Here is a 24,072-nt window from a genome sequence, read left to right as displayed (position 1 = left end):
GGCTCAGAGAGGTTAGAACTCTGCCCAAGGTCACAGAGCATAAAAACAGCAGAGCTGAAGTACAAATCCAGCAGGTATCACCAACTCCAAAGTTGGGGCTTAAACTTCCATCAGTGTAAAGCTGCGAGAGCCGGACTGCTTCTCAATGTCCTGCCTCTCCAGCGAGGATCTTATGTTACAAAAATACAACAATGTCAGCACCAGGGGAATCCAGCATCACAGGGAATGAGGACAGACTTCGTCCTGAGCCAATCCCTGTGGCTCCTCACTTTGGCTGTGTGGACTTAGGCAAATCTCCCGCCAAATCCGAAGCCTTGCTTCCTCCTCTATGGGGTGAGAATAACAATTCTTTCAACAGGATTATAGTAATAATTGAATACAATTTTAAGTTCCTGGCACACAGTAGTTGCTCAATAAATATCAGGCATTCAACAGGCATTTATTGAGCACCATTATATGTGACTAAGGGCCCCTGAAGAGTGGCCTGGCATTGTGTTCTGCTAAGCAGTGACACCCCTTCCTTTCCTCTATGTTGGGCTCCTTCCCCATAACCACCTTTCAAAAGAAAGATCAGAATGATTGGGACTCACGGGAAAAGAGTCTTTTTTGGAACTTTTGTGCAATCGCCAGGGTTGTAATAACCGGGTCCCGGGCCTGTTGATGTCAGTTTTAATCCACGGTTGGTTTTTGATTTAAAACAAGACATTAATGTGTTTGGCGACTGCTTCACAAGGGATTCGTTGATATCATAATGCCCTACGGAGAAAGAAATTTTATGACAGACTAAGGAACTCTTCTCAAGTAAATAAAAAGCAGTACCCAAGAACACACTTGATGGCTGCAAGGCAACATCAGTCTAGGATGGTCAAGTGGAAGGGCTGCCCGAGATAAACAAAAACAATCCTCACCAAGCAGAGAACAGATGGCACAGGAAGCACACACTTAGCTGATTTAGTTCTCGTACTAGCCTGGCAAGATGAGTATTACTGCTTTCATTCTAAATGTGAGGAAACCGAGACTCAGAGATATTAAATAATTTGCCAAAAGACATTCATCTAACCAGGGACTTAGATAAATCTCTCCACCTTGCTGAAGCCCAGTTTTCCTTCTCTACAAAGTAAGAATAATAATTCTTCTGACAACAGAGTTGTTATGATAGTTGAATAATATTTTAAGTTCCTAGCATATAGTGGTTGCTTTGTAAATATCATGCAGTCAACAACTATCTTTTTTGTTTGTTTTGAGATACAGTCTTGCTCTGTTGCCCAGGCTGGAATGCAGTGGCACGATCACAGCTCACTGCAGCCTCAAACTGCTGGGCTCAGTGATCCTCCCATCTCAGCCTCCCGAGTAGCTGAGACTACAGGTATGTACCACCACGTCCTGAAAATTTTTTTTAAAATTTTCTTTTTTGGTAGAAACGAGGTCTTATTATTTTACCCAGGCTGGTCTTGAACTCGTTAGGTCAAGCAATCCTCCCACCTCAGCCTCCCAAAGTGCTAGGACTACAGGTGTGAGCCATCATGCCCAGCTAACATGTATGTATGGAGCACCACTATGTAGAGACTGGTCTGCTTGTCTCCAAAGCCCACACTTCCTCACCATGCCACAATGCCCTGTCTTGAGAAACTGTGACAAAATAAAATGAATTTGTGTACAAAGCTTTAAGGAAGAAGAGAATGACCAAAACTGGGGTGAAGAGGAAGCCATCTCACCGCTAAGTTGTCAGTAGCGCTGTGCATGGATGTTCTCCACTACTCTATTCATGTTAGCAATCAATTCAGAACAATCACAATTTCCAATAAGACAATACTGGTTCCTTAATTTATGGTACCATCATATAATAATATACTATATATTTATTTAAAATGATGTTCCAAAAGGATTTTTACTAACATGAAAACAGGTTCCCAGTATCAGCTGGGCACAGTGGCTCACACCTATAATCCCAGCACTTTGGGAGGGCAAGGTGGGCGGATCACTTGAGGTCAGGAGTTTGAGACCAGCCTGACCAATATGGTGAAACCTCATCTCTACTAAAAATACAAAAAAAATTAGCCAGGTGTGGTGGGGCGTGCCTGTAGTCTCAGCTACTCTGGAGGCTGAGGCAGGAAAATCACTTGAACCCAGGAGGCGAAGGTTGCAGTGAGCTGACATTGCACCACTGCACTCCAGCCTGGGTGACAGAGCAGGACTCCTTCTCAAAAACAAAAACAAAAACAAAAACAAAACAGAGGTTCCCAGTATATACTTAAGTTTTTAAAAAAGCAGATGTCAGTAGCATTTACAATATTGGATAACTCTCTCTCATATTCTTTGTTTCATATATATATTTCTACTAAAAAGGTTATAGCAACACTTGAATTACAAAATACGGAAAACAATGAAAAGCAGAAGCAAGGAATAGAAGGCATTTATGCTGCCACTACCAGAGAGAACCAGCTGCCAGGAAGCTGGGGTGGGGGGTGAGAAGGTACCAGGTATTGAACTAGATGAGCCTGGATTGAAATCCAGCCATGGGGCTGGGTGTGGTGGCTCACACCTGTAATCCCAGCACTTTGGGAGGCCAAGGCAGATGGATCGCTTGAGGTCAAGAGTTTGAGACCAGCCTGGCCAACATAGTGAAATCCCGTTTTTACTAAAAATACAAAAATTAGCTGGGCGTGGTGGCACATGCCTGTAATCCCAGCTACTCGGGAGGCTGAGGCAGGAGAATCACTTGAACCCAGGGGGCAGAGGTTGCAGTGAGCCAAGATCGTGCCACTGCACTCCGGCCTGGGTGACAGAGAAGACTCCATCTCCAAAAAACAAAAACAAAAACTAAAAGAAATCCAGCTGTGGGACACCGGGCCCACCACCTGCTTTTCTATCACCTCTGTTGGTGAAGTGGGGATAAAGTAAGAAGAGCTCACACTTTCTGAGCACATGATTACGTGGTGAGTGCCTGCTCCACGGGGCTTTGGAGCATTCAATGAGAAAATGAATGTAAGGCCCCTGGCACCCACAGGGAGCTTAACAGATGCTAGTACCCGCCCTTCCCCTCCTGTTCTGTGTTGTAAGGGGCTGGGGGCTTCTCAGGATCCCCCCCGGGAGGGAGCAGGAGCAGGTGGTGGACTGTGGAGGGGCCCGCATCCCAGGGCTCACTGGCAGGGACTCTGGCCAACCCCAGGGATGCTGGCTTTGTTCTTCTGTATAAACAGACAAGGTGGGGTTTTGCCCATGGATGATGCAAGGCAGGGGAGCATGAACTGGGGCTGAGCCTCCTAATTAGCGCTGGTTTTGTTATTCAGCTTCAGATTGATCTTTTCAACTTTAATCTGGATTTGCTGAAATCTGACATGCACTACAATTTTATCCACACCCCTCTGCAAGAGGCATGATTGCAGAAGCAAACCTTCCCTGCTCCTCCTGGTTTGGGCCCAAGGCTCCTGGGGTAACTCTGGTGCCCAAGGATCCTGGGGGTGGGGCGTGGTCTGTGGGACCTATTTGGGATAATCTAACATAATGAGTGCTCCAGGACTGGCGGTCAGAGAGCACAGGAGAGGTGCAACACCTTTCCCCAAGGCCAGCAGGGGAAACACTTGGAGGAAAGCTCTTGTTATTCCTGAATCTTGGAGGTTCCAGAAGGGACAATGGAATGATAGAGGACATGGGCTCCTTAGTGAGATCTCTCTGGGCTTGTGTCTGCCATTTACCGGCTGTGTGACACTGGGCGAGTCATTTCAACTCTCTGAGCCTCCATTTCCTCATCTGAAAAGCAGGGCTAAGTGGACAAACCTACGAGGGCAGACCTGCAAGACTGCATGGAAACCACTGAGTGGGTGCCCCGGAAACAGAGCTGCCTCCTCTGTTTCACGACTAGATGATGAAGTCACCTCTGGCATAGGAGAAAAGGAACATGGCAGCTGAGTGTAGAAGGAACAGGATGTATGGTCATGCCCTGTATCTCCCACCCCTCCCCAGTGGCTTCTGATGGCACCTGGGGTATACAAATGTGCACACTTCTGAGGTGAGAAGTCACTTCTCCACTTGGCTGCCCAGAGCAGGTATGCCAGGTCATAAAAGGGGAGGCCTGGAAGCTGCTTTGGAGGCCCATTTCCAGAGGCAGCCTGTCCTCCTGGTGGGGAGAGCTGGCTGTCTTCTCACCTCTTCTCTTTGTTCAGTACCTGCCTGCTACTCCTCCCCACCCAAAGACTAAATCCTTCCAAAGACTCCCTATGAAGAAGTAGGTGCCCTGCAAATCAAACCTGGGACACTTAACCCTTAGGTCAAGGCCAGGGCAAAGCAGCTGCTTACCTGGGGGAGGTCCTTTTTCAGCAAAAACAAAAGATCCTCTTTGGGTTTTTGACATAAACCCGGCTCGGGCACAGACGTTGTTTCTCTGCTTGCAGCAAGAGACAGAGGCCTGCGGGGAGAAAATACACCCAATGTACTCAGTGCCTTTCCTCTCTTTGTCTTCGTCATCGTGCCTGGACAAGTGGCAAATCTACGTAAAAAAAAAAATCAAACTGAAACCCGTCCTTCTTAGCAAATGTACAGATGTGAGCTGTAAAGGTCACACTGGCTGTGGCTTCCCCGTCATCCCAGCTCAAGTGGTCTATGAGTTTGTGATCCCCGGAAAATGCTGGTCGCTCAACAAGGAACAGAGCACACAGCTAGCTGCAGGCTGGCTTCCAGGCTCACTTCTGCTAAGGACAGGCTGTGTGGTCCTGCATCTGTAACCTCTCTGAAACCAAGTTTCATCATCTGTAAAACGGATTGGACAGTCGGCTCCACTTGCTGTGGAGTTCCGTCAGGGAGTAGGGGTGGGCCAACAGAGATCACCTCTAGGAAAGTGGTTTTTTTTTTGGAAGTGTGTAATGCTACACCTGAAAATTATCTTCATTTTGTTGCTACTTTTTTTTTTTTGAGACAGAGTCTCACTGTGTTGCCCAGGCTGGAGGGCAGTGGTGCCATCTCAGCTCACTGCAACCTCTGCCTCCCGGGCTCAAGCAATCGTCCCACCTCAGCCTCCAGAGTAGCAGGGACTACAGGCACACACCACCACACCTGGCTAATTTTTTTGTAGAGACAGGATTTCACCATGTTGCCCAGGCTGGTCTTGAACTCCTACACTCAAATGATCTGCCCACCTCGGCCTCCCAAAGTGTTGGGATTACACGCATGAGCCACTGCACTTGGTTTTCTACTATTTTTACTGTTTTCAGGACACACAGTCCTACCCATCCCCATCCTCATTCCTAGGTGCACTGCTCACTGTTCAAATAGCCCTTCTATAAATGCAGCATTTGGGGCACACAAGAAAGTCGTATCATTTAACATTGTGATCACATTTGCAAGCACTCCCTTGTCTCGACTTTCCTGAACTGATCAGAAATGAAGCATTCTGGCCGACTCATGAAATACATTTGAGAGTGTGTGATGTGTCCAGAACTCTAAAAATAACAGGAAAAAACCCTGAGATCATTCTTCTGTTACACATGAATCATAAATATTTTAAATACCAATTTGCAGTCTCCTGTATTCACTGGAGAACAGAGGCAATACAAATTAAACCTGTGATTGCTGGGGATATTTGCTGAATGAGTGAAACTATTTGCTAGGGCCAGGATGGTTTGATTTGCTGTGATACTCCTTTGTCAAAAAAAATGTTTCTTGAGAAATGCAGATGGCATTTTGATTTTGTGTTTACAAAGGTGGAGGAATTTAGCTTTTCCCAGGGCCCTAATGGCTAGACGGCATGCAGAGAGGGCAAACAAAGAGACCAGATGGGACAGGTTAATTACTGGACATGGGGAGTGGGGGAGAGGAGCCAGGTTGCCGAAGAGAAGGTAATAACACAGTACCAAGGAAGAGGACTCGAATAGACAAGTGAGGGATGGTGGCAGCAAAGGCAGAGAAAGGCTTTGACAGACCTCAAAGCACAGTGTGGCTAACAGGATTACTGCATTTCTACTCCTCACCAGTTGACTCAACCATTGTTCTCCTGGCCTGAAAAAAAGCCACCTGTAGACAAAACAGTATGTCAGCTTTATTTTTCACCCAGACAGAAAAGCAACTGAAAAAGGGAACATTTTTGTATACGCTGAGTGTGCGTCACTGGAAGATTTCCCCATGGGGCCAGGAAAATATTCAGCAGGTTAAAAAAGACTGAAGCAGATTTATTGTATTGCCATGGAAAGAAATCTAAGAAGAAAATGCATGTGTGCTGTGTACAGCATAATGCTAACACTGGTGGAGGGACAGAGGTAGGAGAGAATATGAAAGAAACTGCACCTGGTTTGTTTTTTGTTTTGTTTTGTTGTTTTGTTTTGAGATGGAGTCTCACTCTGCTGCCCAGGCTGGAGTGCAATGGTGCGATGCTGGCTCACTGCAACCTCCGCTTCTCGGGTTCAAGCAATTCTCCTGCCTCAGCCTCCCGAGTAGCTGGGGTTACAGGTGTGTGCCACCATGCCTGGCTAATTTTCGTATTTTTAGTAGAGGCAGGGTTTCACCATATTGGCCAGGCTGGTCTCGAACTCCTGACCTCAGGTGATCTGTCCGCCTTGGCCTCCCAAAGTGCTGGGATTACAGGCATGAGTCACTGTGCCCAGTCTGCACCTGGTTTCTAACGCAGTGGTTTGCTTTGGGAAATAGAATTATAAGGGACTTCCACTTTCTAATTCATGGGTTTCTACAGGGCTTGAATATATTTTATGATGAGCGTGTATTATTTTCAGGGTCATATTAAGACAATAATGAACAAAAAATGTGCACCTAAATGTATCTGTTGGCAGAAGGACACAATTCTGACTTGGGAAGTGGTCCTTTCTAGATTAACAACTGTATATTACTGGAAAGTTATTCCTTTGATATTATAAACACTGATGGATGCTTACTGCATCCCAGGACCTGTGCTGGGCATTGGAGACAGGAAGCCGGGTGAAGGAATAGACAGCGATTTGGGGAGAATGGCGCATGAAACACTGACGGTGGCGTCCCTCAGCTACAACTGGGAGGCTGCAGAGAGGGGCATCCACACAAACAGTCCATTCTTGTATCTGTCTCCCTAGTAGCCTGGTTGCCACTTGGGATTGGCAAAGGGGCAATGGTTAAGCCCCTTTCTGATCACTTTCTTGGACCACACCTTGCCATCTCTCCAGTTAGCATAATAGTCTCCTTGCTGGTTTTTCAGAACCCACTCTCCAACCCACACTGCAGTCCATTCACCACACAGCAGCTGGAAGGAACTTTTAAAAAAACACATCAGAATGGCTGGATGCGGTGGCTCATGCCTGTAATCCATGCACTTTGGGAGGCCGAGGTGGGTGGATTACAAGGTCAGGAGTTCGAGACCAGTCCGGCCAACATGGTGAAACCCCATCTCTACTAAAAAAAAAAAAAACAAAAAAACAAAAAAAACAAAATTAGTCGGGCGTGGTGGCATGCGCCTGTAATCCCAGCTACTTGGGAGGCTAAGGCAGGAGAATTACTTGAACTGGGGAGGCGGAGGTTGCAGTGAGCCAAGATTGTGCCACTGCACTACAGCCTGGGCAACAGAGCAAGCCCCCGTCTAAAAAAAAAAATCAGATCACACCACCCCACACCTCCAACCCCCTCATGGGCTTCCTAGGAGCCAGAGAACAAAATGTAAACTTCCTCCTGGGATCTTCAGGGCCCTGCGTGAACTGGCCGCTGCCTGTCTGGTGCCCCCTTCTCCCCCTCCTCTTGCTCATGCTACACTAGCCACTCGACCTTCCTGTAGGTCCTCGTGGGCTGAGCTCCTTGCTGTCCCAGGACCTTGGCACATGCTCTTTCTCCAACCCTGGCTCTTCCTCAATCCTTGGGTCTCAGCCTTGGCGCCTTCTCTGACCACCAAGTCTAAAGTATGTGGTACTGCCAACCTCCATATCTCCCACATATTCTCCCTCAGGCTCCAGCTGACCCTCAAATTGACCACAGTTTGTAATTATTTTGTTTGTTTACCTGTTCTTTTCTGAATTTCCCACTGGAATCTAAGCTGTATCACCAGCCTGGCACGGAGGAGCAATAGGATCCACGGAAGGAAGCCTGTCAGGGCTGGAACGAGGTGACTCTGACCTTTCCCCAGCTTTCCACCCCAGTCATCCACCAGTGCTCACTGATGTGCAAATGATGCCTTCAAGCTGGGTAATTTTGGCCAAGTCCCTTCACCTCTCTGAGCCTCAGCTTTCACTTCTTTATACTGGGAACAAGATAATCCACGTTATGGATTCACTTGTGAGTATTAAATATGATTAATACATAACTCTTAGACCAGCACTTAGTACATGAGAAGGGCTTCATCCTTCTCCTCCTCCTCATCATCATTATTTTCAGGCTCTGAGTATGCCGAGGGAAGACTGCCTGGAGTTGTACTGCCCAGTATAGTAGCCACAGGTTGCATGTGGCTATTGGCCCTGGAAATGTGGCTGGCCCAAATTAAGATGTGCTGGAAGAATAAAACATATACTGGATTTTAAAGACTCAGTACAAGGAAAATAATCTTCCTCAAATATAAAATTCATAACTTTTATATTGATTAGTGTTGAAATGATAATATTTTGGATCTGTTGGGTAAACTATATTACTCAAATTAACTTCATCTGTCCCTTTTTCTTTTTAGATGTGGCTACTAGAAAATCTTAAATGAGGCCGGGCACAGTGGCTCATGCCTGTAATCCCAGCACTTTGGGAGGCCAAGTCGGGCGGATCACGAGGTCAGGAGATTGAGACCATCCTGGTTAACATGGTGAAACCCTGTCTCTGCTAAAAATACAAAAAATTAGCCGAGTGTGGTGGCGGGTGCCTGTAGTCCCAGCTACTCAGGAGGCTGAGGCAGGAGAATGGCCTGAGGCAGGGAGGCAGAGCTTGCAATGAGCCAAGATCGCACCACTGCACTCCAGCCTGGGTGACAGAGCGAGACTCCATCTCAAAAAAAAAAAAAAAAAAAAAGAAAATCTTAGGGCCGGGCATGGTGGCTCAAGCCTGTAATCCCAGCACTTTGGGAGGCCGAGATGGGCGGATCACGAGGTCAGGAGATCGAGACTATCCTGGCTAATACGGTGAAACCCCGTCTCTACTAAAAAATACAAAAAAACTAGCCGGGCGAGGTGGCGGGTGCCTGTAGTCCCAGCTACTCGGGAGGCTGAGGCAGGAGAATGGCGTAAACCCGGGAGGCGGAGCTTGCAGTGAGCTGAGATCCGGCCACTGCACTCCAGCCTGGGCGACAGAGCCAGACTCCGTCTCAAAAAAAAAAAAAAAAAGAAAAGAAAATCTTTAATGATGTCTGTGGCTCCCATTTTACTCCTAGTGGACAGTGCTGGCCTAGCAGGCACTTATATTACTTGGGACACATTATAATTGCTTGAATCCATCATAGAAGGTGGGCAGGATCTTTGTAGTCAGAAAGATAATTATTAATTATAAATATTATGAAGGAAAAAAGGAAATGGCATAATAAATGTATAAAGCCAAAATAGCTTGGAAAATGGCATAGTAACATTAATATCTTAAGTACAATTCATGTCTCACGCACTTCAGAGTGCTTTCATGTTCGTTGCCTTATGGTAACACTGTAGGGCAAGTAGAATTGATTCCATTGTACTGTGGGGGCTGTGACTTACTTGCCTCATATTTAAGAGTAAGTAAATACCCTTCATGTACTAACAAAGACAGCCCTACCAATCTCCATGTATTGTGTGGTCCTTGTGTGACTGGTGCTGTCCTGGGCATGCAGCATACATTATCTCATTTAATATTTGCATTGACACGATGAGGTGAACATACATCCCCATTTTACAGATCAATAAACTAAGCTCTGGAAAGGTTAAGGGACTTGCCCAAGGCCACGCAGTTAGAAAGTGGCAGAGACGAGAGCTAACCAAACCTTCCTGAATCCATCTCTTAACCATCCATGCCATTCTGCCTCAGTGAATACAAAGCGATCATAATTGGCACAGCAGAGCACAACTGTTAAAACACCTATTTTCTGATATGAAAGTTTATTTTCCCTAGAAGAACCTAAAAAGTAAATCACTAGTGGCTGCAGACAAAGTGGTAAATAATACACCCATTGTTACAGATGAGAAAACTATGTCCCAGAAGGGTTACAGGATGAGAGTAATTAGAATATGTGTTTCTCAGGGCAGTGGCCTCCCCACTTCATACTGGCCTCCACATTGCCCGCCCTGATCTCTGGGGCCTGCAAACTTCCTGAAAGAGACTTGTACAGCCTTAGGCACCCATTGGGTAGTCAACAAATGCTAACTGGCTTGACAATTGCATTAAAATATGATGTCCCCAAGATCCCCTCTTCCTTTTATTTCAGTGAACCATTCATTTGATCTATATTTAGCAAGCAAAGGCAGCGTTCTTACATTGTAATAGTTTGGTGCAGGAGTTTCAAATTTGAGAACTTTCATAAAACTTGGCAACTGGAACATGCTGGAACATGAATTACTAAAGTCTCTCTTGGAAATAAACTCCGATGGGATAGTGTATGCATTCGCTGCAGGGTATTTAGAAATGATGGTGTCCAATCGGGCGCGCTGTAAGGAGACAACCAAAGGAATCAGCATTGTCACATAATATTTTGGCTCTGAAGAACAGATGTCAAAGAGATGGTGACCAGCACAAGGTCTAAATGCATTTTATAAAAGGCAAAACTCTGGCAGGTAACAACGATAAACTGACCTCGGGCTTTAAGGATCTTCCCTTGGAAAACACAAGTTCAGACCTGTACTCGCTTCTGTAAACTAACTCAAATTATTCATCTTCTGTTTGGGACTTGGCAAAAATGATTTTGCCATAAATGCATTTCCACCCAATCCTGTTCCAGGCCACTTACCCTTGACTCATCAGCTGTTGGGTAATTTACGTGATAGGAAGCTTTAGACGCTCTTCTCAGCCTAGGCTTTTCTTCTGAGCAAAATCTCACATCTTGTTTCTAAGATTAAATGATCTGAACTGCCTAAGCAACGAGTTTGCTTCAAACAAAGCTCCAGGGGGCTTGTTGTCCATCCGTGCCTCCTACTCTCCACCAAATTACTGTTTTCATCAAATCCTACAGTATTTTCACTGTTTAACAGAACCAATCCCACTCCTTTCAGAAAGCCACGATAAAATATCTTCAGTTAAAAAACAAACAGAATCAATGTTTGTCAAAAGAACAGGGACAAAAGTTACAGAAACTCAGTGATAACATCACTTTCCTCTAAGATAGCATGGCAAGTATTAGAGTCTGATAAAACAAAATATTTCCTACTATTTAATGGTCAAAAGTTTGAGAACATTGCCCTGGATTTTCTCACTTCATAGGAATCAATAACTACACCAACACAGAACATGGGTGAGCCCAAAGGAAGGCATTAGGGGCCCCTACTTCACTCTGTGGTTGGTGGTGACGGTCCTCAGCGTCTGGTTTATGGATCACCACTAGCATTTGGGTGGGTGTAGTACCACCAGAAGTGGGAGTGTTCTTGTCCAGAGCCTAAGTTGTTCAGAGCCTAACCTGCGTTCAAGCCCCAGCTCGACCTCAACCTCTTCAGTAATGGGGAGTTAACTCCAAAGCTGGTCTGTTCCTTGAGTATCCAACTCTGCCAAACTCGAATTCTAATAAGAAGTGGCCGCATGCAGTGTGTAAGGATTTGCTGATGCTCCTAGAAGTAAGGTCACCCCAGCCTTGAACATGCTTCGTCTTTTTCATTCTGGCCAAGAGTTAACCAATACCTTTGGTGGGTTTTTGTGTTGAATCCTCACGACAACCCTGAGCAGTGGATCTTATGATCATCTCTACTTTTACAGAAGCTGAACTTTCTTAGCTAATTCAGGTGGAGGACCAGCATTCTTACCCAAGCAGTCGGCCTCCACTACATGACATGGATCAGAGATCCCATTCTAAAGAGGAAAACGTCGAGTGGTATGGCCCTGGGGTAACAGCAAGCCCTTTCAATCATAGACTCTTTTTTGGTTTAGAACACCTACAACTTACATTTTGAAAATGAAAAAAATTCTTCCCAAAAAAGTTCCAGTAGAGGCAATGTTTTATAAAGTATCATAATAGAATTAGTCTCCGAGTGTGGCTACAGTAACACTCACTCACCAACACTACACACGCCTTGGTTTACTTGCCAGATCTGTGGCCTCCAATCTGGCCATACGCCGGCATTTATGAACTTCTCTCCAGCACCTACTAACTTTTCTAGAACCACTCCTGCCAGCATGCAAATACAGAGAGGCCATCAAACTCTCCGCCCACCTGCCTCATACACTTCTCCTAGTCAGTACTGTGGAAGATTCTGGAGCAAAGATTTGGAATATACTAGTAAAGCTCTTTATATCATTCGGACTTAGAGAGATGACAGGTCTCTCAAAAGGTTGGGTGTAGTTGTTTCAACAGTCATGAGGAAGTTTCAAAAATTTATAGACCCACAGAGTTTTTTGGTCAGCCTCACCCATAGTCACATTCCTACTGGTCATTCTGATCTTTCTCTGATGAGAGTTACTTTTAATTCCCTTCAAGTCTTGGGATCCAGAAGTGGAGGAGGTGCTAAAGGTGAAAGTTACTGAAAGAGGCAGTGGGGTGGGGGGATATGAAATGCTCATCCAGTTCACACAGGAATGAGGTAAGATGCAGGGATCTCCCGCTAGATCTCCATCGACCACTTCAGGCACCCATGCCCAGGTACAGGACCTTAAGTGTTTATACTTGAGTGTAACATAACTATAAATACCAATTCCCATATTTGTGAAAGGGAGGAGAGTGGGAAGCCTGAACAGCTCAAAAGTCTGCCTTCTTTGGGATTTGGTTCTGAATTTTTTAAAGGCCTGTAAGGTGTGGCTAGGTTCTGTAACACTCAGCTCTTGCCTTGGGCCCCTTCTCCTCCAGATAGTCCGGCTTTTCATTTGGAAAGTTACCGCACGCAAAGCCTTGTAGACAACCAATCATGTCCTCTGATTCAGTCTCTTTTTTGGCACCAAGGAGGAATGGGCAGTGCCATTATTTAGCAAAGAAGTTCTCGGAGAGAAAACCTAGGTGTTGCAGGAAGTATTGTTTGTGACTCAGGTGGTAACAATCATAATATTTAGCATGTTTATAATGCTTTGCTGTTTCACAGAGTATTTCACTCATTGCAATGTTAATTTGCCCAGTGCCTCCAGGGAGTCTCCACTTTCATGAGGCAACTGGGACACAGAAGGGTGACGTGCTTGAGGTCACGTCAAGAATCCACAGCTGAGGCAGGATCAGGTCTGAAGTCTTGTCTTCTACACCAGGACTTCATGAGACGGCACTTCTTTTGAATTTCTTTCCTAGCAGCGCTGGTGGCAGAAAAATAAGTAGAGGCATGGTTGTTCTGTGAACCTCCTGAGGCCGTGTACAAACTCAGCTTCTTCAGTAATGGGGAGTTAACTCCAAAGCTGGTCTGTTCCTTGAGTATCCAACTCTGCCAAATTCGAATTCCAATAAGACGTGGCTATGTTTAGTGTGTCTTAAATGATCCCTTTGTGTGGTTAAAAAAAATCAATTCCAATGTCAGGCATCAGAATACATCTGTGCAAGAAATTATTATAACTTTTAAAGGAAAAAGATGGCGTATGTTTATTAATTTAATGTTAGAGTCTGGGCTTGCTTTCTTTTCACTTTTTTTTTTTTTTTTTTTTTTTGGCGCAGGGGGTTGGGGACAGAGTCTGCCTCTCTCATCCAGGCTGGAGTGTGATGGTGAAATCATAGTTCACTGCAGGCTCAACCTCCTGGGCTCAAGTGATCCTCCCACCTCAGCCTCCTGAGTAGCTGGGATCTATGGGCACACATCATCACTCCTGGCTAATTTTAAAATTATTTTGTAGAGATGGAGACTCACTGTGTTGCCCAGACTGGCCTTGAACTCCTGGGCTTAAGTGATGCTCCCACATTGGCCTCCTGAAATGCTGGCATCACAGGCATGAGCCACTATGCTTGTCCACTTTTCACTTTTCTTCCTCAGGTAGCCTTACCCTAGTTTGTATCTTTCCCCTTGCTGTATCTATTTTTCTTGACCATTTATCTATTTTGCTGTATCTATTTTTCTTGACAATGTATAAATATTTTTAAGAAGCCTATCTTTACCCAACTCTGGTCAGGGTCATTGGCAATTCATATAGCTGCTCAATTGCTACAGCCCTCAACCAAAATTAAGTCCCATATCTTACAAAGAGAAGGAATGGGGTGGGCCAGTACATTTTGGGCCCACCGCTGGCTTTCTTTTTAGTCCTATCAGATTTCTCAATAGTTTGACAACCAATTAGATTAAGCATTGTAAAAATCATATTACACCAAGATGTATAAGAGTAACAATTTCCTGGTATGCCTAAACATCTCAGGAAAATACTTGCTTAGTCCACTCACTGATGACAAAATTGGTTTGGCAGGATCAAGTCCTGAAGATTCCTCTGGTTTCTCTTCCCACCCTGGCAATGGGTAGAGATGGGAAAAAGTTACTTAGAGACACAGGGTCCAAATTACCTGCATGAAATTTGAGGAGGCAGTTACTCTCCTAATTAGAACCATGGGCCTTTGGAGAGAAAGGACCAGATGTCCAATTTACAATTATGCAATAAATGAAGGAAATTACTGACCAGTTAATGCTTTACTCAAGAGAAGTGGTCTCACCATTGAGGGAAACATGCATGTTCCTTTCTTGGACAATGAGACACTGTTGGACACTGGTGACTGATGAATGACATTGTAGAATCCAGGACCTGGGATATCATTCTGAAAGGGAAGAGAAGGTGGCGTCATGGAGATATTTCAATTCCATTGTGCTTTTCCACAGGATTTACATCCATTAACACTGAACCTTACCATAATCCCACAGCACAGGCGCTACCACCACTTGGCGGGTGACAGCCTGGCTGTACCATTTCCTGACTTGCCCGATCTTCGGCTCAGTTACCAAATGGTGGGGCTGGAATTCCAAGCCAGGATAAGACTCCTAAAGCCCTTGCCCTTTCCACTATGCCCTGCCGCATTCCAAAAGAACACAGTTGTTTTTCATGTCATTAGAGAAATGGGCCTAAAGTGGGACACTGAACGCGGCTGATGTACAAGGCAGTGTGCAGTGATTGGGTAAGCCAGACCCACGGCAAGGGAAGGGTGAGCGATTTCACGTTCACCCCACCCCACCTGACTCAGCTTCCTCCTCAGCCTTTCAGAAGAGAAACCAGGGAGTGTCTCTGTTTATAAAGCAAAATGAAACAAAAACAACCTTCATCCCAAACCAGGCCATTTCTAACTCTCAGACAAAAAGAGGCTAGCTCTTGAGGCTCAAGCGCTGAACGATGCAGGCATGTGAGACAGAAATAAGTGAGAGGTCATTTCCAAGTTCATTTCTGCTGCGGCAGCTCATTGGGCTTTCATCGCATTTCCCATGCTAGTTACCAGGGGAAATAAATGTTGACAGAAGCTGGCTGAGCGGTGTGAAACGCTACGGATGCTCCACTGTCACAAGAGGCTCCTGGGTACCTGCTTGGTGCTAGACGCTTTTCCAAGTTGGTCTCATGTTCACCATCAGTCAGTGAGGAAGGGATTACTGCCCCTTTGATAGATGGAGACACTGAGGCACGTGAAGATGAATTTGCCCAAGGTCCCACTGCTGTAAGTGGCAGTACCTGACTTCAGTGCCAAGCGCGTGGTGTGTGCTGTCTTGTTTACTCCTCACACAAGCTTTCTACCGTGAGATATGGTCAGGGCCACTTTAAGGAAAGTGAGGCCCAGAGACATTGGGCCATAGCTAGTAAGTGGCAAACCCCGGAGCTGAACCGAGACAGCCTGACTCCAGAGCTTGCCATCTCCAATCTCTGCCACTCAGGCCTGTCCTGTCTCTACCATCCCTACTGCCTGCCTTAGGGTAGAAAGCCCAAGGTACCATCAGTACCTTCCAGGACTTTCCAGTCTGGCTGGGCAGTGTATAATTATGGTTTCATATAGGGGATAGAGTCAAAGTGCAATTAACAGGTTCTTCTGTGCTGCCTTTTAAATGCAGTGAGCCCTTTCACCCTTGCCCCATGGCAGGTAGGGACAGGGGAGCTGCTTCCTGCTTTAGGTGAGAATGATCCTGGTGGACAGAAGAGGAACTGACTGTCATGGAGAGTGAGGCAGGCAGCAGGAGGCACTGCGGAGCCAGGTACTCCAGCACCCCAGGCCAAGAGCTCAGGAGAACGCTGCTGTTGTGGATGCAGATGCAAAGGGCTATGGGGAGACAAGGAAGAGATTTTTCTAGGCAGCTGTTTTCAAGACAAGCATTAATTTATTGAGTGCTCATTGTGTGCCATGCACCGTTCTGAGGACTTTACATGTACTATTAGCTCACTTAATCTCCATTTTAAAGAAGTTGGGGCCAAAAGAGATAAGGCCCACATAACTAGTAAATGTCAGAGCCAGAACCGAGGCACTCTGACCGCAGAGTCTGCTCTTAACCACGAAACCAAACTAACTTTCAAATGAGATTGTATAGGATTAAAAAAATCCCCACTGGGTTATGAATCAGAAATTGTAGTCTCAGTGCTGCCACACGCTAAGTGATACTGAGCAAGTCACCTCTCTGGGCTTCCTTATTTGTAAGTCCAAGGTGTTGGGCCTTGGGGTGCTTTTGAGCTTCCGGAGTCCCTGAATCTAGGAAAGCTGACGCAGGAAGTGTCACTGTGACTCTTCTAGGTTAAATAGCAGACAGTGAAGACACACACCTCTAGCTCCCGGTTATCACCACGCTCTGAACCTGACCATCAGTTTGCAAGAATTTTCTGAGCACGCTTATGTGTCTGAGGAGCTAGGGTTTCCAGACAAAATACAAGACCTAAATGCCTGCTCCATCCTACCTGCCTAGTTAAATCAGAATTTCAGATAAACTGCAGATGACGATTTTAGTATATCCCATTCAATATTTGGGACATACTTGTACTAACAGAGTTGCCATTATCTGAAATTCTAATTTAACTGGACATCTTGTATTTTCATTTGCTGAAGCTCACAACCTTCCTGGGCTTTAACCACACTTTAATTCTGCCACTTTGCAAACTGGCTTGAGTCCAGGGCAAATGGGAAGAGGACTGTTACCACCTCGCCCGGAGGAACGGAGTGCTGCCTGTTTGTTCTTAGCAAGCAAAAGGACAGTCCTCCAGGCAGCAGCAGCTGGAGCTGGCCAGCGGCAGCTTGTGAGGAAAACTTAAAAATTCCAAAATGTTGCTGGTGGTGGCTTGAAACTAGCCAGGATGGGAGTATTTATACCACAAAAATGGGCAGATGCTACAACTCAGCAGTCTTCTTCAAGGAGGGTAAATGGTGGTTGACCAGCACGCCACCACCTTCGTGCAACGCCCAAGTAGGTCTCTGGGAGGGGAAGGTCAAGCATTCTCCTGCAACTTCTAGAGGTGGGCGGATAGCACCCTAGGAGAGACCTTTCGCCTGTGCGATAATAGTTCCTGCAACTGACGTTCTGTGACTTGGATGAATTTAGGCCTCTCAGAGCAAATCCCAGAAAACGAGAATCCAAGTTGTGACTGGTGTGAACTTAGCCACTCCTTGGTTTCTTGGCAAAAACCAAATAAACAAACAAAACAAAAACACGTATGGGGAGGGAGACGGGAAGAGAACTCACATTTACTAGCATACTATGGAAGCCCGGTGCCGGCTGCCCTACCAGCTGTCTCCTTCGCTGCCTCTTAGCGTGAGGATTAAAGGGGTCAATACACATAAAGCGGGTGGAACAGCACGGATGCAGCCCGCCATCATCATCACCATCACCACCATCACCATGCATGACGTTGCCTACTACTGCCTCTATGGAGCCAGGACCCTCCCTTGGGAGTCACAAACCTTCAGAGTGGGACTGAGCAGCTTATTAGCAGTCTCTTGAAGTCCCCTGAGTGGAATGGGGCAAACATACAATTTAGCAGACACTGATTGAAACCTACTGTGCATCAGGACCTGTGCTAAGGGTGGAAGATACAGGCGCAACCTGTTAGCAGCTCACAAGGTCTAGGAATGGGAGGAAGGAGACGCATCACAACAGTGCTCGTGGATGGATGTGTGGTCGTGACTCGATGGGAAATGTGCAGACTTGAGTTGGGGTCATTCAATCCATTTTTGAGGGATTTGTGGGGTCTGGAAAGGACAGCAATGACCACTGCCCAAGAAGCCCCTAGGCAGGTGGTGGAGGTAAGACAGCACACACATTAACCTCGTGTCAAGGGCATAAGACGGACTGTGGGAGGTGTTTCCACCTGGGGAAGATGTTGGGGAAACAGGATCTGAGGACCAGAAGCTGCTACCTGCGTTCATCCTCACTCTGCCCAGCCTCGACTGCACAAGCTACTTCCCCCTGTTTTTGTCTCGGGATCATTATCTGAAAAGTGTGGATAATGATGGGATGTAGCTCACAGGGTTATTATGGGGATTAAATGAGGTAATAAATGCAAAGGTCTTTGAGTGCCAGCCCAGTGTTTGCAGACCCCTTTGGAAGGGGTGCTGGTGACTGGATATGGAGAAGTCAGGCTTCACAGAGCAGGGAGGCAGGGAAGACCCTACTGTGGGTCAGATATGCAGCTGAGGGCACACTTGGGGTGGCTGTCCCCTTGAACATAGTGACTTCTGCAAACTGAACCTCCTTTCATTTAAATATCCCTGGTCTAGTGTCATATCAAGTTAATAAGTGAACAATATTAACTTTGTATGATTTCATCACAAATTAACCACTGGCTGGCTTCCCATCTGGAAGGGGAGATTTACTGTGTAATGGTATTAACATACATTTTTAAGTTGTGCCCATCTAGAGCACATAGTACCGATGTTCTACCAGTATTTATTTATTCAAGCCTGGAAGGGATGAGGTTTAGAACCATGAAATAGTCATTCCTGGCAAGGGCTTACCTACCTATTGCAACATCTTTATTTTTAGGATGAGGAAACAGAGAAGCAAAGACATTAAGTGGTGTCCTTAGGGGTACACAGTTTCGGAAACAGTGACCACAATCCAGGGTGAAGTGGAGACAGAAACACGGAGGCGGGGGTAGAAAATGTCCAACAGGCCGCCGGGCCATGCTCTGTCACACAGATCAGGCGTGTCTCTTCACCTACGCAAAGTTACCAGCACATCTGTAAATAACTCGAAAATGTTCAGGAAAACAGACTTCATTTCTAGCAGCCAAAATTGCCATTCCAGACACTGAGCTTTGTGAAGGATTCCTTGTACTCTGCAGTGAGATTCTCATGGGGAATGTGAGCTGGGCAAGGGGGCCCTGATGGTTCACTGCAAAGTTAGCCTCAGAAGGTAAGTGCACATTTCAAAGGGCACTGATTCTCTGCGTCAAAGATGTGCTACGGTGGGTCACAGGACTACTGTGAGGAGGCAGCCATGTTCGATCTGGAGCAAGGGTGTGTGCGACTAATTCTTTAAGAAGGGTGGTGAAGCCCTGGAGTTTTAAAATCTGTTTTTAATTTGTATTGCCTCACTAAATTATCAGGTGATGTTAAACAAGATCTTTAACTTCTCAATGCCTATTTCCCTCAGGAAAAATGGGAATGAACCATAGAATAGGATCTTTTTTTTCTGTTTTTATAACTTGAGGAGACCTCAAAAATTATATAATCCAAATTTTATGTTTCAGTTAAGGAAACTGAAGCCCAGAAAAGTCAAGTGATTGGTTTAAAGGCACACAGTCAGTGACAGAGTAGGACACAGAAAGCCTGACTGATGGATCCTCTGCCCTTTCCATAAAATTCCATCCTTATATCTAAAATGTTTACAAATGCCGAGATGAAAGTTTTCATGTTGTCAGGTAATACGACCACATTTTAAAAGTTAGAACCCAATCTCTGAGCAATTCCTGTCTTTATTCAATGCTGCCTGTAGGTTTGGCTACCTGCCTCCTTGGTTCGTTCAGTTGAAAACGTTCTGAGAAGCAATCATCTTTCCAAACACTAACTTAAGAAGTCAGCCCCTTTGCTTTCTGAATTTGCGTGTTCAGAACTAGATCATGGGGGATGGGGCCCATCCACGCTAGCTGACATCCTCCCCTGTCTTCAGCTTGGTCTGTTTTGCTAAGGCCTTTTCAGAAACTTGCTGACTTTCACAGGACAAAGTTACAGCTCTGCGGGCCACAAAGGCAGGCGTGGTGCAGTGTGTGGAAAGAGCAAGAGGCTTTGGAGTGAACTAGACCTGGGTTGAGGTCTAATTCTTTCAACATTGATTCAGCAAACATTTCTTTTGAGCCTCTTATGTGCCAACCCTGTGTTGTGTGACCTTGGGTGGGTCATTTAACTTCCCCAAGCCTGGGTTTCCTCTTGTGTTAAATTAAAATAATAAACCCTTCCTTTCAGCACTGTTCCGAGGATTAGAGATAAAAGGCAGTCTAAAAGTACACATGGTAAGGATAAGTAAATGGTGGCTGCTATTGTTTTTATCGGAGGCTGGGCTGCAAATATCCTAGAGATGGACAATATATTACCATTAAATTGACAAATGGGAAATCAGACAGAAAATGGGAAAGAATCAAACAGTTAAAACAGAGAAACTAGAGAGAGAAGAAAACTCCTGAGCAAATATGTATTGTCTTTAGAGAAAACCTACAAGTGATTTAAAACTGTGTGTGTGTATTTGTGTGTGTACACTCTATTCTTTATTATTTGCTTTCTTAGAATCCTAAAATATCAGAAGTGGAAGAAACTTAAAACATTCTCTAGTTCAGCGTTCTCATCTACCAAGGAGGAATCAGGTTGAGGGCACCAGGGCTAGCCAAGGCCCCTCACTCCATGCCTTGGCTCCATTCAGAACCTAGATCTCCTCATTCCCTCTCTGCCATCTGGGCAAGGTGATAGGATGAAAACCATTTTCAGAGAGCAGCAAAAGACATGTGAAATGAGGACTCCTCCAAAAGAACATTATTCTAAAGGTCTTGCTTAAATGAATGAAGGAATGAAAAATTTTTTAGATTCTAAGGACGCCTGTGAGTTGTTTCTGGTTGCTTCTGTCCCCTGATGGTGAGAGAGGAGAAAGTCAGGTCCCATAAATCCCAAAGATTAAATAAGGACCGGTCAGGAACCACGCAGAACTTTCTGGGTTAGAGAGGAAAAGAGATGCGGCAAGATTTAGGGAAGTGGGGGAGGTGGGTAACACAGGAATATGATAACATGTTGTGGTAGTGGTGGTTTTGAGATGGAGTCTCATTCTGTTGCCCAGGCTGAAGTCCAGTGGCGTGATCTCAGCTCACTGCAATCTCTGCCTCCTAGGTTCAAGCGATTCTCCTGCCTCAGGAGAGGCAGTAGTTGGGTCTACAGGCATGCGCCACCACTCCTAGCTAATTTTTGTATTTTTAGTAGAGATGGGGTTTCACCACATTGGCCAGGCTGGTCTCGAACTCTGGACCTCAAGTGATCTGTCTACCTTGGCCTCCCAAACTGCTGGGATTACACGCATGAGCCACTGCGCCTGGCTAATAACACATTGTTTAAGGAAGTTGTTTGTTGTTGTTGTTGTTGTTTTAAAGTAGGGCAGGGCTCATTACAAAGGTAATTTTTTTTTTTTTTTTCCAGACAGGGTCTCGCTCTGTCACCCAGGCTGGAGTACAGTTGCACTATCTTGCTTCAATGCAACCTCAACCTCCTGAGGTTCAGGTGATCCTCCTTCCTCAGCCTCTTGAGTAGCTGGGTCTACAGGCACGCACCACTACGCCCAGCAAATTTTTGAATTTTTTTTTTTTCTTGTGGAGATTGGGTTTTGCTTTGTTGCCTGGGCTGGTCTGAAACTCCTGGCTCAAGCAATTAATTCTCCTACCTCAGCTTCTCAAAGTGCTGGGATTACAGGCATAAGCCACCGTGCCCAGCCCTCCAAAGGTAATTCTAGATGTATTTTACTCTTCTTTTCCTCTTGTGTTATTTGAAGTCATGTGATTTCCTCTCACAAGGATGAGGAAGATTTTTGTTTTAACTTTTTACTTAATTGATAACACTTGGGAATTTTTGCAATTTTTCAGTTTTATAATAATTTTTAAAATATATTTTTTTCTTAAAATAGTTTTGGTCCAGTTCAATATTTTTGGCGCCATAAATCCGGACATAGTTGTTTTTCCCTGGATGTTCCATTTTTCAGGCTCATTCTTACAGTTAGTCCAGTCGTTGCCCCTCAGTGGAGCTGGTGCCGCAGCTCCTGGGAGCACACTGCCCTCCACTGTCCACAGAGAGACACAGCAGCCAGACAGAACGTGCCTGTCCCGCAAGGCTAAAATCCAGACTGTTTAAAACGAAAGAACCCCTAAGACAACGTCATTACCTTCTTTTGAGAAAATCTCTTGGCTTGACTACTGAATCCTTTTTTTTCTGATTCTTGTATTACTGAAGCTTGAGATTTAAAAGGAATGGAGGATTGTGTTGGATATGCAGCAGTAAAACCTAAACAACAAAAATGAAATAAAATCAAAATGAATACAAAACAATGATTGACAAATGTGGAAAACACAAAGGTGTATATTAAAGTTTTATTTTAAATGGTAGAGAAGAGAAACTTGCCTTTTGACAGGAAATAGACATGAAACAGGATTAAAAAAAAAAAAATTCCCCACTTTCTTTCCCTCTCGGCAATTTATCAGACTTCCCCCCTCCAGCTCTTACACTAGTGAGATGTGGTCACATAAAGTCCTTAAAGCAGGGCTGTCCCGGGGAAAAGCAAGGAGATGATAGTAAAGACATTCTTGCCAGGCAGGAAGGAGACAGCAAAACTATTCTGGGAGCAGCCTGGACAAGGCGTGGTCAGAGGACAGAGGAAGCGTCCTCACTGCTCCTTGGCCTAGATTCAGACACCAGCATTAGGCCGTTAAAATCGAAAGAGGTTAGGGAAATCCCAGCGTGGGGCTGGCTCTCACTTTCCAGGGCACTGTGCAAGACAGGCATAAGTTTTCGTTTCTGCTTTGAGCAGACATGGGGTTAAAAGGCAGAAAGGGCTTATCTATAGAAACTGAAGTTAAAAGCTTGTTTGTCTAGGTTGTGATGTGTAAATGCATGTCTGATGTATAAACTCCCCTCCTGCTGAGACTTCCACAACTGCTAGAACTTGGCGGCATCTGTCTGCATAGCAGGTTGATTATAGACTCTAACCTGGAAGTGTAATGGACTCTGACTCCAGTTTTCTGATGTTTGATGGCTGATAGCTCTTCAGCTTCACCACTCCCTCATTCCCTTCTGCCCCAACACTGGGCAAGTGGATGAGAAAGCCCAGTGCTCCCTCCTGTGGCAGCAGCTGGAAGTTCAAACCATGCAAACCCCTGCCCTCAGTCCAGCCCCGCTTTCCAACCACAAGAAAACCCCCAAGCCAGGCTCCTTTCCCTGCTCTCTCAAGCCATCATTGGATCAGGTTAGGAAGGCTGTGCTGCTGTCCTCAGAAGGCCTCACTATGTGGGTGATAAGCCTTTTCCTACACCCTTGATGAGCATGTGTGTGGCACCATAAGTCTTGACATCCAAACCAAATTTTGGGTGGGAGGGTGCATCCTGACTCTGTAGGCTGTTCACAACAGTAAGCCAAATTATTTTAACACCAGAATCCTAGCCCTCAGAGAGAAAATACGTGCAGAAATGGGGAAAAACAGTCAAGGGAAGGAAAGAAGAAAGTATGCGTCAGCCATAGCAGAGGGTGGTGTGTATGGAGACTATCAGTAAGGCTCATTTCTTCATCTCTGACTTTTTATAAAAAACCAATACTCCTTTTCAGAGTGGGAAGCCTGAAGACAATAGGGACCCCTCGAGGGGTACAATCATGAACCAGCTTCACAGATGAGGAAACTGAGGCTTAGAGGGATTCAGTTATTCATCCAAATCACCCAGCACTTAAGGGGAACAGGTGGGGTGTGAACATGATTTGCCTAATGAGCCCAGGCTCTTGAGCTCTGAACTGTGCTTCCTCTTCCTGAGCTGGCCTCTAGCAAGTGCTCAATAAACAGATGACTGATACAATGGGGAGAGGGACACTTGAGCCTAATCTGCCTGGGTGGAGGACAAAGCAAGTAAAAGGAGCTGAATACATGTTTAAGTAGAAAATATTTGGGGATATCA

At 45.5% G+C, this 24,072-nt stretch overlaps 1 protein-coding gene across 2 annotated transcripts in view; it reads right to left on the bottom strand.

The window, feature by feature from the left end:
• STPG1 (sperm tail PG-rich repeat containing 1) overlaps positions 1–24,072 on the bottom strand; it is a 56,062-nt gene that overhangs the window by 11,108 nt on the left and 20,882 nt on the right. For both annotated transcript variants that reach the window (XM_007980018.3, XM_007980020.3), the window contains 5 exons: positions 22,299–22,417; positions 14,648–14,749; positions 10,377–10,547; positions 4,297–4,405; positions 591–756 (listed from right to left, as the gene is read on the bottom strand). In XM_007980018.3, coding sequence (XP_007978209.3) covers positions 591–756; positions 4,297–4,405; positions 10,377–10,547; positions 14,648–14,749; positions 22,299–22,417 — 667 coding nt within the window. The remainder of the gene's footprint in view (positions 1–590; positions 757–4,296; positions 4,406–10,376; positions 10,548–14,647; positions 14,750–22,298; positions 22,418–24,072) is intronic.

Source organism: Chlorocebus sabaeus, chromosome 20 (genome assembly GCF_047675955.1).
Source record: "Chlorocebus sabaeus isolate Y175 chromosome 20, mChlSab1.0.hap1, whole genome shotgun sequence".
NCBI classification, from domain to species: domain Eukaryota; kingdom Metazoa; phylum Chordata; class Mammalia; order Primates; family Cercopithecidae; genus Chlorocebus; species Chlorocebus sabaeus.
Note: the sequence above shows the minus strand (reverse complement) of the source record. Positions and strands in the feature narration are given on the sequence as shown.